This window comes from Styela clava, chromosome 3, assembly GCF_964204865.1.
Source record: "Styela clava chromosome 3, kaStyClav1.hap1.2, whole genome shotgun sequence".
Taxonomy (NCBI): Eukaryota; Metazoa; Chordata; class Ascidiacea; order Stolidobranchia; family Styelidae; genus Styela; species Styela clava.
In genome coordinates, this window is record NC_135252.1 from 6,089,700 (window position 1) to 6,106,055 (window position 16,356).

The 16,356-nt window shown below is 38.1% G+C and overlaps 2 protein-coding genes across 2 annotated transcripts; one reads left to right on the forward strand and one right to left on the reverse strand.

Moving 5' to 3' along the window:
- Window positions 1–2,033: 2,033 nt before the first annotated feature.
- LOC120342222 (actin, cytoplasmic) lies at window positions 2,034–3,825 on the reverse strand. Its single transcript, XM_039410968.2, has 4 exons — window positions 3,623–3,825; window positions 3,188–3,512; window positions 2,948–3,109; window positions 2,034–2,748 (listed from the first exon to the last, which is right to left on the reverse strand). The coding sequence occupies exons 1-4, from the start codon at window positions 3,743–3,745 to the stop codon at window positions 2,231–2,233; spliced, it is 1,128 nt and encodes a 375-aa protein (XP_039266902.1). The 5' UTR covers window positions 3,746–3,825; the 3' UTR covers window positions 2,034–2,230.
- A 1,402-nt stretch (window positions 3,826–5,227) lies between these two features.
- LOC120342224 (actin, cytoplasmic 1) lies at window positions 5,228–10,000 on the forward strand. The gene is made up of 5 exons (XM_039410969.2): window positions 5,228–5,373; window positions 6,235–6,403; window positions 7,792–8,116; window positions 8,913–9,074; window positions 9,164–10,000. The coding sequence occupies exons 2-5, from the start codon at window positions 6,281–6,283 to the stop codon at window positions 9,679–9,681; spliced, it is 1,128 nt and encodes a 375-aa protein (XP_039266903.1). The 5' UTR covers window positions 5,228–5,373; window positions 6,235–6,280; the 3' UTR covers window positions 9,682–10,000.
- Window positions 10,001–16,356: the final 6,356 nt, after the last annotated feature.

Sequence of the window (16,356 nt, forward strand, 5' to 3'; positions counted from 1 at the left end):
ATCACTTTAGTGTGTACGGGTTAAAACAGTAGTCTGCGAGCATTATGAAACACGAAATGGACCTATGGATCGTTTTTTATTACGTTGTTGTTCTTATTGATATTTTTTTTGTCCCGCATGAAAAAACCGCTTTTCTCATTATTTACTGGGCCAATTTTTTTGAAATGTTCAGTGGTTAAAGATTGTATTTTTCGCTAGAAGGCTATTTTATTTATTTCATACTTTCTGTGGGCTCTATGTGATTTGTTTTTCACTTTGAAATTTTGTGTGATGACCTCTTGAAAATCGATACAAACATTTGTAGCGTTTCTTCGATCTTTCTCGTGCTAGGCGAAAGTCGGAAGTTTTTTTTACGGTAACGGTACTGAAAAGGATGCAGCCTACTACTGCTTCGCTTTGGTCTTCGTGTTCATATATTCGAGCATCGCTCTCTTGTTTCTAGTAGTGCATGTAATATCAGCTTGGGAATAATAATTTCTAAGAACCTAAGGAATTGATGTTTGTGATCTAGATTAGATGCATTAATCGATTCAGGCGCTAGTAATCTCGGTGTTCGATTAGTAAACTCGTAGCGGTTTGGCTATACTATAGATGGTAAAATAAAGAAATGTTCATTAAACTAATCGTAAATATATACTACTACGAACTAATGCATTGTGTTGCGTGCGTATAGGTGTTTGTGCCAATAGGATGTCATCTTTTGTATTTTACACATTGGAAAATCCACCAATGTTTGATTGATATTTTTCGACATAATTAGGCCTACCATGTGAAATTCAAAATGTTGATATAAAATTTTGGGAGTGAAAATAGCCAAATAAGTTGAGTCAATTTGTCTGATGAATGGCTAAACACAGGTAAGAATCCTGTTCCCGTTTCTACTCGCGGGGATAGAGACGGGCGTGGCTTACAGTTAACGAAGTGAATACCGAGAACATGATCCCATCATGGCAGATAATGATTTCAACATCATATGAAAATGTAATCTTGTGTTAAGCGAATGTAAAAATATCCACCAACAATATACCCTACCCTAAGACTTTTTTGAATAAATCGTATGTAACTATGTACCTGTCGCGTGCGATACCGATTATGCAACTCAACTGTTCAGTGGCGATAAACGAAATTAATAATTGACAGAAGTTATGCAAGAGATGTGGACAAACATTCTGTAAATGACGGGTAACATTTTACAATCGTGACCAAATATGGAGTTGCAACGAATACGCACCAGCTTTCAACTTCTATATTTATTTTCGTTTACATTAGGACCAACTACGGCCCGAAATAGAAGCATTATTTGGAATAATTTGTGCCAACGTCTTAATAGAGATGTACCGATGTATCTGTAATATCGGCCAATTTTCCGGTAATGTTGAAATTATTTTTGCATGAAAGGATTATGTTCGTGGTATTTGTCTCGTTAATTCGGAGCCATGCTCGTCCCCACCCTCGCGAGTATGAACGGGAACAGGATTCTGACCTGTTTTTAGCTATGTATCAGTCAAATTAGCTTAACTAATTTGGCTATTTTCGCTGCCAAATTTTCACATCGACATTTTTAATATAGCATGGTGATTATTTAGAAGTATATCTATCGAATATTAGTGGATTTTCCAATGTGTAAAATACAAAATCCCGCGCACGTGACTCAATGTTTGATAGGTCAAGTAAACATTTATTTACTTCACCATTTATAAAAGCAAAGCCCTACCAGTTTTCTTCCGAGCTGGAACATCTTTTTCAACCTAAAATAATGTGCACTATTAACAATGCTCAAGACTATTTTGTTTTAACCTGTCCGCCCTGCACACTGCAGGTAATAATTACATAGTAACGAAATACCGGCATCGGCTTTTGAAAATAGCGGCCTATGGGTATCGCCATTCAAACTGCTACCACGTCTTCACACCAGATCATCCCACGATAGGGGCCCACGTACATCACAACTGGCGGCACCTGTCGAACACATGTATGGAAACTTAATGACACCCCCCCCCCCAACACAGTTTCTACGAAAAACAAGTCAAACGTAATGTGTAATGTATATATTTAGTTGTGTGTCAGCAGAGTTACACAGAATCGATCTGGTGGAATGATACCGTAGGAATGCGTCTAATGTTTATTCGAATTGCATAACAGCGCATTTACATTTGTCGCAGATGTACTTATGACATCCGCATAGGGTCAAAGTGGGACTGATACTAGCAATAGAAATAAAAATAAACACTTAGAAACATTTTCTATGTACAATCGAAGGGCCAGATTCATCGTATTCTTGTTTGGAGATCCACATCTGCTGGAAGGTCGAAAGCGAAGCAAGGATAGATCCTCCGATCCATACAGAATATTTTCTTTCAGGCGGGGCAATGATCTTGATCTTCATGGTTGGTGGCGCAAGACTAGATATTTCTTTCTGCATACGATCGGCGATACCAGGGTACATGGTGGTTCCGCCTGACAAGACGGTATTTGCGTACAAGTCCTTACGAATATCGACATCACATTTCATGATGGAGTTGTATGTGGTTTCGTGAATTCCAGCAGATTCCATTCCCAAGAAAGATGGTTGGAACATGGCCTCTGGGCATCTGAATCTCTCGTTTCCGATGGTGATGACCTGTCCATCGGGCAACTCGTAGCTCTTTTCAAGAGAGCTAGAACTGGCAGCCGTTTCCATCTCGTTGTCGAAGTCGAGACCAACATAGCACAGTTTTTCTTTGATGTCACGTACGATTTCCCGTTCAGCTAAACAAGAAGAAAGCTTTGTTGGAACTTGAACTAAGGAATTTTAAAAATTATCAATGAGACGCTCATCATTCATTATCACAGCAAATTTGTATAGCGCATAGATCGACCACGCCCAGCAAATTTTTATGTCAAACGCCCTCTGGCCACATTTTGAACACTATTATAATAATATTAATGCAAAATTGCCAACTCATACCTGTTGTTGTGAATGAGTACCCACGCTCAGTCAAGATTTTCATGAGGTAATCTGTTAAATCACGCCCAGCCAGGTCCAAACGGAAGATAGCATGTGGAAGGGCGTAACCTTCATAGATCGGAACAGTGTGGGAAACGCCATCGCCGGAATCCATGACAATACCTGTATGACAAAACGATTTGATTAAAAAGGCCATGTAAATTAATCAAATAACGCTCGAAAATCAAATTCCTCACGAACCTGTAGTTCTTCCAGATGCGTAGAGAGACAACACCGCTTGAATATTTACATACATTGCTGGAGTATTGAAGGTTTCGAACATAATTTGGGTCATCTTTTCACGGTTCGCTTTTGGATTCAATGGGGCTTCTGTAAGAAGAACTGGGTGTTCCTCGGGAGCGACACGAAGCTCATTGTAGAAGGTGTGATGCCAAATCTTTTCCATGTCATCCCAGTTGGTCACGATTCCGTGCTCGATTGGGTATTTCAACGTCAAGATACCTCTTTTGCTCTGAGCTTCATCGCCAACGTAGCTGTCTTTTTGTCCCATCCCAACCATGACGCCCTGTTAAAATAAATCATTTGTGTTGACACATGTTATTTCGGGTGTTTGTTTCTTATCTGCTGCATTTCAATAAACCATACAGTTTTATAAAAGTTCGAATTCTTGCTTACCTGATGTCTTGGTCGTCCTACAATTGATGGGAAAACGGCCCTTGGGGCGTCGTCACCGGCAAAACCGGCTTTGCACATTCCTGATCCATTATCTACAACGAGAGCAGCAACTTCATCATCCATGATTATTTATTAACAGTTGAGTTACCGAATTAGTTAAATTAAAGTTGATTCTAATGAACAATTTATAAAAAAAATGTCAAATGCTTGTTCATCTCAAGACAGAAATATTAAGAGAAAAACCTTGGAAGAGTTAATAAACTAGTTAATTGTTACCGAAAGCGATGCTCATTTGACAATGTACAATATACCTTTTTAGTGAACGTCCGCACGTAAGTGTACATGAAAAGAAAATATGAATTTCAAATACACAATCGAAAACACCACCGTATGCAACGGCTACCTCTTTCAGATGGAGTAGCGGGAACGCCCGACCACGACGTACCAGGTAGACCTTCCGTCTCGTATTTCCTTTTTTCGTATCTCGGGAGTTTTGTTTTTTTCTTTTATTTCCGTCGCACCTCGTCACGGCCCATATACGGTGAGATCGTTATCCATATTAGGGAACGTCGAGCACAATGCGAGAGAAATAACGGCGGAGAAACAACGAGAGTCGCCGACTTTTCGTACAAGTAAAATTTGCCGCGCCCAATTTACGACTTGTATAGGTTTATCGAGTTGAGTCGCATTAGTTGAGAGGCAGCTTTTAAAAAGTGACCTTGATCCCTGTTTAGTTTTAGGTTTATCTATAAAGAGAGCGATCTACGAGACTTTCACCTTAGTTTAGTCTAAGCATATTACTTCGATACCTCCCCTTCTACAAACTAAGGTCAGAAACACAAACGTCGCGTCCGGTGGTCAATGAGCAACTACCAGCTTGTATCTAAGCCGGATAATAAATATACCTCGAATCGTAATACGTCACATTGTAAAAACCGCCTATCTTCCTTATTTGGCGTGCTACGAAATTGAAAATGTAAGCTCCAAACGAAAAAGAAAGAAAAAAAAAGATCGCTGCGGATGCTATCATCTTCAATGTTACAGTACGCCGTTAATGCAATAAAGTGCAGTTTAACGTAGTATTGCCCAAAATGGCGCACTGAAAAGATATTAATTACAACAATGTACCAGATGTTGAGTTCTTCTTACATATGTAAAATCTTTGTTCAATTACACATTCCAATGTGACGAAATGAAATGTATGTCACCCACACTTCCAGCATTTATATAAACAACTTTACTGTACATGTAAACTGAAACCATATATAGCCACGCAATAACAACCTTTTAATAATCAGCACTGTGCCATGGATCAGTGGCCCCAAAGCGTGGCCTGTGCTACATCAACTAACTTAGTGAGCAATAAGTTGCGACTTGAAGCGGACTTAATCCAAGGCTTAGTTGTTTGGTGACATGTTCGGGGCGAAAGTTGGTATCTCATTGTGAAATACATTGGTGAATTTACTGTTCATTACTATTAACAATTGGTCAACGAAAGAAAAACGCTCTCTCAATTTGCTTCTCGGTCGTTGGGCGTTGTGTAGGGCTTTTCTCTCACGCCCTCCTTTTGTTGTTCAATCACATGTGCCGGCACATGCCCTTATTTGGCGTGTCACGATATTGACGCGCAATCGGGCGAGGCGGACTTTTCGTAGTTGTACCAGGATATACGGCTAGAGCGGCGCATAGTTTACACAGTGACGTGTTGCAGGTATTGAAAGCAGGGTGATTTCATCTTGGGAAATTCTTTTGTAAGTTTATTGTCTTGTACGCCTTGATGGATTTATTCCATATGTGTTGATAATGCCAGCAAGAACATGCTAAAAGTCAGTTTGTTATCTCATTTCTACCAAACATTGCGTTTTTGTTTTATCCGACAATGTGCCTGCAGCGTCATATGCCCCGCGGGTTTAAAATGGCCTCACGCCCATGCCCAAATGACGGATCTGATGGGAGAGAGAGTATGTGATGATTTGTCGTCGTTTCCTTTTATGGAAAGTAAACCAAGCGTCTTTTCGTAATCATTCAAGCAAAACGGTTGACGGGACCTGCCCGAGAAGCCGTTGTAAGCATGTCTGAGCAACGCAGGTATTTTCGCTCACAAGTATGTTATTTGATCTCACCTCATCTTGTAGTAGACTCAAGACGAGCAACCCAATAAGATTCACGTTCAAAGACAATGCTTTCTCCAACATCCTAAAACTAAAAAAGTTGAAAAAAGACCAGAGGATAATTGGTTTATGATTTCCAATTCGGTAAACGTTGGCCACACAAGCCTATAAGAAATTTAGTTGAATCAATAAATATTCAGAGACTTCACTTGTAATCCACAGCTGCCGGTTCGCAGTAATGTGATTCCTACCAGTCAGTAGAATTCTTTATTACAACGCGTTTGTCGTTTTCGTTTTTTCAAATAACTGTAGTTGGGTGTAATTTGAATTTTCTTTTGAACAGTGTAAAAGTTGATGATTTGTGTTCGTAATTGGCGCGCAGTTCTAGAGGGTTCCACGGTTGTTCATACCTCCAGACCTCACTTTGAAGTGTTACCACCGTTTGCTAGTTGGCATTGCTTATGAAATCTGACTGAAAAATTCTGTATCCTCAATTTTTAGGTAGTCTATTTATACAACACGTACTGTTCGAATATTCTCGTCAATAATGGATGATGAAGTTGCTGCACTAGTGGTTGATAATGGTTCCGGTATGTGTAAAGCTGGGTTTGCTGGAGATGACGCCCCAAGAGCAGTCTTCCCTTCCATAGTCGGACGGCCACGTCATCAGGTTTGTGACCGGTAATGTTTTATTCCGTGAATTTGCAAAATTCCATGTTCATAACAAAACATTATATTTTAATTGACATAAAAGGACACGGTCTGGTCATGGAAACATATATCCATCTAATTGAAATATTGGTGTGGAAACAAAACCTCAGTGGAATGTCGGATTAAGTATAGTTTACAGTAAAATTTTGTTTAACTTGTGGTGCACTTTTATCAATCAGTTGTCACCCTAAACATTTTCTCCTTATAAATCAATTTTTGTGATTCGAAACGGGTACAACGGAAACAATAAACACAGAAATTGTCCAGATTGTGCCTATTCGACGTTCGATCTGATTTGTCGACTTAAATTTCTTGCGCAATCTTTCCTGTGTGAATTGTTTTCCGTTTTACTTGGAAACACGATTGTACCACTGGAAGGGACAAGAAATATTTATTTGAAGGAATCGTGTATGTATTATTATTTATATCAAGCTCTGTTACTGTTGGAAACTCAACTGTGGAATTTTTTTTCTCGGCCAGACCTTTAAATGCAAACATACAATTACGGGGTTGTAAATAATCGTAAATCATGGTATCAATGCATGTAATTGCCATGTTGGCCTCTGATAAAAATGCGGACTAAATGGGTTGTAAACCATTTTCAGAGAGCACTTTAGTAGGACATATAATTTCTAATTAGTTAGCGCTAAACGTATTGACGTGATACAAATATTTTAAAAATTTATGGTTGGATGAATAAATCATGTTTTTCTTTGACATCGTGCCGATTGATACATCGTACAAAACGATGGAAGCCTAAAATGATTGAAATTGGACTATTCAAACATATAAAAATGTTTTTCGCTTAGTCAAATACTTTCTTTACATAGCCGTATTTGTCAGTATAGGATTTTCACTGAAATTATTCAATCATTAACCAAAAAATAGTTTTGTGAGATCGTTTTTATCGCTGTGTATTTGAAATAGCATACCGGGGCGTCAAATCACCTGCCTATATTTAATGTCATTATTCACATCAGAAAAATGGGCACGCAATACAGTCATGTGGGTCGTTTTGCGAAATTGTGATCCATGTTGATACTGCGAATTTTCAGTAGCTGAAGATGGAACTCTCTCCTTTAAGGCATATTACTTTTATTTTTCAAAATTTGTCCGCTCCGTCGTTTTACTCTTTAGAGTATTTTTCAAAAATTAGTTTTTAAAACTGATCTCAACTGTCTTCTTGTCTTGAACGCCATCGGTTACCATATCTATATCGGCGAGGAATTTACAAAAAATGCACCAACTCGATGTCACCATAATAGGCATATTTACGCTGGCAACCGGCAATTTCTTTTTCGAAACTATTTTTTAATTAATTGCGTTATGTGGCTTTGTTTTTGTCAGGGTGTTATGGTTGGAATGGGACAAAAAGACAGTTACGTTGGCGATGAAGCTCAAAGCAAAAGAGGAATCCTTACACTCAAATATCCAATCGAACACGGAATTGTCACCAACTGGGATGACATGGAAAAGATCTGGCATCATACTTTCTACAACGAACTTCGCGTGGCACCTGAAGAACACCCAGTCCTTCTTACCGAAGCTCCATTGAATCCCAAAGCCAACCGTGAAAAGATGACCCAAATTATGTTCGAAACCTTCAACGCACCCGCAATGTATGTAGCCATTCAAGCTGTCTTATCACTTTATGCATCTGGAAGAACAACTGGTGAGCAAAGATGATTTTAGGAATCTTCCTGCAAAACCTGAAAGTGGAAAGGGCTTTAATTTAAATTAGTAATACCTTTCAACGCACAAATGTTATTCATTAGGCAAAGGCAATAGCCTAGTATTTTATGTATATATATACCAAATTTAGAAAGATGTCAATACGGCTTACGGCAGCGATCGGCAACCTTTCGTCACTCGAGGGCCAAAATAAGGGTTGCAAGTCATTGGCGGGCCGCACATATTTTTAGAAAGTTGAAAACCGAACGGATGATACTTTTTATAATATAAATGAAGCAGTGATACATCTCTTGAATAGAATATAGATTTATTTCCTCATTGCATTGCATTTTCGGCGCAATAGAACTTTTTGTACTTAGCATCAACTTTTCCGCGTTTTGTTGCCATTTGTCGAGTTATAATTAAATTATAGGCTCATTAAACGAGTAATTGTGAATTTTATACTTGTTAGAATATAGTATAATTTAGTCTACACGCGTCTCTCACTGGATTGTGTAACGTGCAAATTATAATCGTCAAACAGTTGCTTCGTTACTATAATTCAGTGAAGCGTCGCGGGCCGAATTATGTTACTCCGCGGGCCGTAGGTTGCCGACTTCTGGCTTACAGTGAAATTATTCAATCCAAATCGACATGGTCATACCACAAGTTTTTAAATTTACCGGCTCGAGATATGGGGAACTCTTTAACACATCCCAATTATTAGGGATAGAATTGACTAAATTCCTGTAATACATTCTTGCTTCCATTTCAGTAAAATCGTGTATTCTTTTTAGGTATTGTCATGGACTCTGGTGATGGTGTATCGCACACTGTGCCAATCTATGAAGGGTATGCTTTGCCACATGCAATCCTCCGCTTGGATCTCGCAGGGAGGGATTTAACAGATTACCTGATGAAGATATTAACCGAGCGAGGATATTCGTTTACAACGACAGGTGAATCTTGGGAATATGAATTTATATTATCAATTTATTTATATTTCGACTTCTGCATTGTATTAATTTATTAAATTGTTCAACTTCAGCCGAGCGCGAGATTGTACGCGATATAAAGGAAAAGCTCTGCTATGTCGCACTAGATTTCGAACAAGAAATGCAGTCTGCAGCCACCAGTAGTTCGTTGGAAAAGAGTTACGAACTTCCGGACGGGCAAGTTATTACGATTGGTAATGAAAGGTTCAGATGTCCAGAGGCAATGTTTCAGCCATCTTTTCTGGGAATGGAATCTGCTGGAATTCACGAGACCACATACAACTCCATCATGAAATGCGACGTTGATATCCGTAAAGACTTGTATGCAAACACCGTTTTGTCTGGCGGCACTACGATGTTTCCAGGAATCGCGGATCGTATGCAGAAAGAGGTTTCAGCTCTTGCTCCTTCCACAATGAAGATCAAGATCATTGCTCCACCTGAGAGAAAATACTCAGTATGGATTGGTGGATCTATCCTTGCTTCGCTCTCTACATTCCAACAGATGTGGATTTCTAAACAGGAATATGATGAATCTGGTCCTTCGATCGTGCACAGAAAATGTTTCTAACTGCATCTGGGATTATTGAACTAACTTTATAATGCTGACACTCCTATCCTGCCATCTTCGCGCAACTTTGACTTATACATTCCCATTATTCGTTAATAGACGCAAGAATGTGTTTGTGTCGAGTATATTTCACCCCATCTTCATGCACCTACGCGTGCTATCATATTTTCTTCAATTTGTTATTTGTTGTAGACTTGTAGTTTGTTTACATCGTATGTGGCGACCCAGTGACTGAAAATCATGATTGATTATACGAAACTGCTGCTGTAAGTCTTCTTCTTTGTGTTTTTGGCCAGTAATACACAAACGAATATATATATGTTCTAGTTGTTAAGTCTATTTTACGACAAATAAACTGTAGCCACGTAGAGATATGCCGCGGTTTAAAAAGCACGGTATTTTTGCTATTGTTGTAACTGTCCCAATTAACAGCTCATGGCTGTTTCAAGGAGACTTGAGCACTTAGATTTGCAGCATGTAACTACAACATCGAAAGGACTCTTGATACTTTATGTAAAGCGTGTCAATATAACTTGCATAGTGACATACTTTAGTAAATATGACGTACAGTTAAGTAGGCTTGGTTTTCTGAAATGAGGAAACCTGAACCAGTTCGGTACAAAAAAACGAAGTTGTTCACTGGCGATAACCAGCATGACGCTAATGATAATATTCGGTTTGGTTGGATATGAAGGCCATTAAATTGGCAGTATATCAGGCCTGCACAACTCAAATTACCACGAGGGCCGCAAGCATAAATTTGAAGGCTCGGCGGGCCGCAAACTTTGCCACATACATATTTCACAAAATGAACTACAAATAATATTGTAAAACAGTTAAACTTAATGAAACACTTTCATTACTGGGGGGGCTTGAAATTATGAAGAATCTTATTTTCTTGAGTAAAGACAAGGTACAGTATTTTTGCATATGAGATGGCAAGTATGTATTGAGTGGTTCAACTACCTTGAAAACCCACCCTTCATTTTCAATATTTCTTCGACTGTTAAATTACATTTTTCTACAAAATCTGCTCCAATTTTTTGAAATTTAACAGTAAATAGCAAAATCTTTTGTGCGAGAATTTCTGCACCATTCATAAATGAAGGAATTGTTTTTAAGTTCTAAATTTGAAAAAGAAACTACAGTTTCATAAACTGCTAGTAAAATATAGTGGAATTATCAATAGGTAGCTAATATGCACTAATGGGTGTGAGATTGTACCGATATTGTTTTAAGCGTTATTCAGTTTGAACACTAAGATATCTAAATCAGGGTTTTCCAAACTTGGGGCGAGAGGTCGAGCAACGAATTTTAAGGGTCGCGAAGGGCACACCAATTTCACACAAAGTTCGATAATTATTGAAACTAGTGCAAAACATAAACCTCCCGATTTCGAATATGATCGGCGTAGCGGCTCGCTTGCATAAATAACAATGCCGGCTTTGATTGTTAGACCCGAGAAGTGGCGTGTTTCCAAATCAACCGCGGGCCGCACAGAAGTATCTAGCGGGCCGCATGTTGTGCAGGCCTGCAGTATATGGACACGTCGTAGCACCTAGCTATTCTGGGACGCGACTGAAAAGATAGGTATCACAGATATCAGTCACTAAAAAGGTAGGTATCATTGACTAAAAAGGTAGGTATCAGTAGCGGATGACTAAATGGTAGGGTTAGGATACCCGTAACCCTAACTTTTCAGTGATACCTACCCTTTTTTAGTCAGATCCGCTACTCTGTGACCACGGCGGTTTACTTGTTTTGAATCTCGACTTCTGGCGAAAGATTTTTTCAGTAAGAACATCAAAAAAGAACTTGATGACCGGATATCATAATAAATAAATAATTTTTTATTTGAAGCAAAATTTGCAATAGGCGAAGATTATGTTAATATATATCACCATGCCTCTACTAACGGCGCGACTGACATTAAGACGTAACAACGCTCATTGGCTAGTTGCGAACACCGCACATCCAGCCCCCTCCGCAGACCAGCGGAATTAACGGGGATTACGGAATTGTTAAGACAGCGATAAGCTGAATTATACCCGTCAAAATTGACAAATTATCCCTCTAGAAGTAAGTACCTCTTTTAATACCATTTCTGATATGTGGATCCAAGATTGTCGCAAAAATCGATTTTTGGTCGATTAATCATTCATTTGTTGACCAACTACATAGTAAAAATGATTATAATATAGAATACAGTTGGTAACGTTAGTCAATGTGTGATAGGGAATCAGCGACCAATGCAATATGTTTGCCAAGCAACAATGTGTCTTTGAGTGTTAGGTCAAGTCACTGCACTGCCGAGTCACAAGTCAAGTAGAGTCGCTGTAATCCCGAATCACAAGTCGAGCCCTGAGTCATAATCGACTTAATAAACAGAGGTGGATGAATAAATAACAGTCTTATAAAAACTATTACGTAAAACACCCGATCTCATATTAATGCGGAGGTCGGTCACTTTTTTTATGCCGAGGGGCAAAATTAACAGACAGTACCTAATTTCTACCCATACAATTACCTATAGGTAAACGAAATAATGCAGGTATACTATTATACAAATATATTTTTTATAGAACTTGTGATAGTATATATATAATAAATCTATAAACGATAATATCGGTCAGAGACCGAAAATGCTATTTCTATACCAAGGTATTTTGGCAAGCTCATTACCGATATGCTGCCCAGAAATAGCTCAATTTGAACCACCGCACACATATATATTATATATAATATTTTTTCAAATTTACAGCTATTCGAGTTACAATCAGTTTCTTGGAAAGTTTCTTTTATAAATACCTAGTCATATATATATATATATTGACGGAAACCTAAATTGGAATGAATATGTGACAGAGTTGTCAGGGAAATTATCACGGTCTGTTGGAAACCTGAGTGTTCGTTAACTTTTTCCCACTCGAGTTCTGCGTTTGATATATTTTGCCCTCTTTCAGTGTCATATTCGATATGGTTAGGTTGCATGGACCAATTAACCAATTAGAAGAATATTGTCGCAAAGAATAGAAGTTTTATACCTTTATAATTTCAATATCTCATGGGCATGATTATGGATCCTATTTTTCGTTTTGTTTATCATATATATTTACATTTATGAAGTAGTCTTTTTCTCCTTAATCTACCAGTATAAGCAGTTATCTATTAATCTACAGTTTCATCCTTTAAAAGTATATACATACAGTTCTGACTTAGTATGTTATGCTCAACTTCTGGAATTCAATTTTGAAAACGTCTAACTAAATAGGCTGGAACAGCAATATATAAATCAAAATAATATAGAGGCGAATTCCCTAATCCTGAAAAACTAGTCGAACTATGCATGGCCTTGCAGCGCCATCTCAGGGCTATGCTGTTCTTGAGTTTTATTAGCGCAGCTATTGCAAGGTAGCCGCTGACAAGTAGACCGAATGGTTCTTGGCAAAAACATGAATATATATATTTTAAATTTCTTTTGATTCCATTTTATTGTTTCCGTTTGTCTGAATGGCCAATGAAAAACAATTTGCTTGATCGATGCAATCGAAAACACAATGACCTTATTACGATTGCAATTAGTAATTGCTGCAACAAGCTAGTGATCTTATATTTTTTAATACGACCTTAACAGTAGCAGTAAGTCGTACATTATGTGACCCACGTCACATTTGCTGACATAAGTAACAATTGATGATAACCAAAAGTAGCATATTGGTATTGTTTCGTCATAAAAATAACCGGAAAAATCTTTTGACACATTGTCGCATCCCTAACGTCGTTGAATTTGCTAGTGACATGTATAGCTGAGACAGTCAGTGGACTGATGCGATTTTGGTAGGATAGTTGAATAGTGTGCTTAGTCAGCCTAAACTGTTTTAAAAGTCAATTGTTCGATTTTGGCACCTTTGAATGACTTAAAACTTCCACAAATTGATTCTATCACTTCCTTCGGGAATATTCCGTAATAGTATCTCAAAAGGCTACAAAGACAAATGAATATCAGCCTAGCGTTATATTCCCTGCTGCCTTGTCTTTTTGTAAACAGTAACTTTGAAATTGGTGCCTTTATGTCAGATAATTTCGTAAATATCGATTAATGTCGCGATATTACCCTGCTTTAGTAATCGATCAATCTGAAATTAATATTGTGGCTAACGACGCCGACAACCTTGGACCACCCTGTATTGTATCAATGCACAGAAAAGTTGAAATCTTGAAACGACAACTGGTCACTTTTGTTGCTCGGAAACGACTTTATATATATTTTTAGTAGCATATCGAGATTATATTTATACTAATTTATACTTACATACTAATTTATTGATATGACATGCTTAAAGATTTTAACCCCCAATTTCTATTATTTAAAAAAATGTGCCTCTACTTAGGCTTTCGGATCGGCTCGCGAGTTGATACTTTTGTGGGGCCCTCTTTTGCGAGAACGTAGTTTTCGATCAACGAATTTTCGCGCAACCGCAGTGTCGAGATATGGGGAATTTCAGAACAAACTCTCTGTCATTATATGACGGAATCATTCATATGAGACAGAGAAAAATACCTCTATAGCCTATATATTTTTATTACATTGAATTGGTAACACCGAAAAAGTAAATATATATATATTATTTCTACCAAATTATTCCGATAAAAACATTGCATATTATTTATATACATATAAAGTTTATGAACCGATTGGTTGAGTCAGGTAAAGCACAGTTTAGTTCAAATATCTTGACAGCGGATTTCGGGTACAAAAGCATCTTTGTGCATTTTATTTGAAGTCGTCTAAACTTGCCAACCTTGCCTGATCAAAGTACATCAAAATCAAACTTTGTTCACGTTTTTCTGGATATCAGAATGGGAAAGATTTCGTACCATTCTTTCCTCGCAAATTTCAATTCGAGGTATCAACTTTATTGATCAACATAAATTGCAACACGAAAAAATTACCTGTTTTGGTCTTCCGACTGGTCCGTTTCCTTGTGGCACATACTTCACAAAATCCGCCTATAATTGCAATGAGTTTTTCGGACAAACTAAACCACTACGACCACTGTGGCTAACAGATCGAAGATTGCAAGTCATTCATTTCTCAAATTTCAAACTGCATTCGGATGCGAATAAAAGCACTTACCTTACTTTTGTTATAAGTACTGACTGTTCATCGTCAGCGTAAGTGTTATTTAGTCCATCGCGATCGTTAAGCTGAATGAATTCCGCCACAATTATCACGCTACACAAGAATTAATTGTTGTGCTACCATGGGCTTACATTTTTATTTTGCTCACGAAAACATTCGCTGATTCAGCAATAAGCAAATATATATTATTACGCGATCATATTCATAGTCGTCATAATCAAATAAGTGAACCCGATTCCCAAATTTTCATTAGCCAATGACGAAGAAAACTGAGGTTTATTTTTCGAGACGGCGCCGATTTAAATCTTTCATGTCGGCTTTTATTTTTGTTTATAAATTAATAATATTAATTTGTTTATAAATCAACAACGCCGGGAAAACGGTAAATCCGCGATTTAGTATATCCACGATATACTAAATAATATATAAGAGCTATTCTATACGCTGTAAATTGCAAGAAATGCAAAAACTTTTGTGTATGTTCGGTCACTATCAAAACGAGGATGAAAACGGCGGCGCTATGATGTGTGCGCGATATTTGGTTTTCTTTTAAACACGAAAAACGATATTCGAAGGCCGTGATATTCGAATTGGCAATTCCTGAATTCATTTTATTCTCTTTAATTATCTTAATGAGAACAATGTATGTTTATATCGTTTGGAAGTTTTTGGAAACTTGCTATTTTGTAAGAAGCACAGACAGCAGATTTGGGAAACGGAGAAAACTCTATTTATGCATAGCCTACTTATGTTTTCGATATATAACTGGGAGAAAACTTTACCCCTTTTTGGAATCATCAGAGTGTTGCCATGTACCAAATACTCGTGTTTCAAAAAGGCTTTACCATAATTTAGTTTTCTTGGATATTTAGATGTCAATTAAGTAAAGATTTTTTTTTATATCGGTCCAAATATATTTTGAACTAATAAAAATGCATGTAACTGCATATCTGTCGATAAGACTAAGATTATAGGAGCAAATGGGCGAATATATAGTCTGGCGATCACGATTGTGCACGTTGGGGTAAATATATTAACAATCCCCACAGGGAGCTGGAGTCACTGCGTCTCAGACTAACCCGCGAATAGGAGTCTATTCCTGAACCACGATAACTCAGAAATGCAATTGATGGCAAGGAACGGGAATCGGAATGCAAATTATGACACAGGTCGACTAGTCTGGGCGTTACCGGCGCACTGGGTAAATGACACAGTGGACAGAGGAACAGCGTACCAGTGCGATACAGTAAAATGAACATGGCCAGTCTATTTTTCAAGTAGACTCTTTTGAATATATCTTCTCCAAACATCTTTCTGAAATCAAAATCAACTGGCGGTGTGGCGGGCGCATCGTGCTCATCGTTAGGAATACGCTCGCCATCGCACCTCTGATTAGCAGTGGCGGCGCGTGGTATTTTGACAACCGGGGCAAGCTACTGCGGGACCAAGTCACCCCCATCCACGGGGACAGGATGAGCCCTGTAAGTTCTCCTATCATTTTATGAGTATAAAAACCATTCCATCGGTAACAA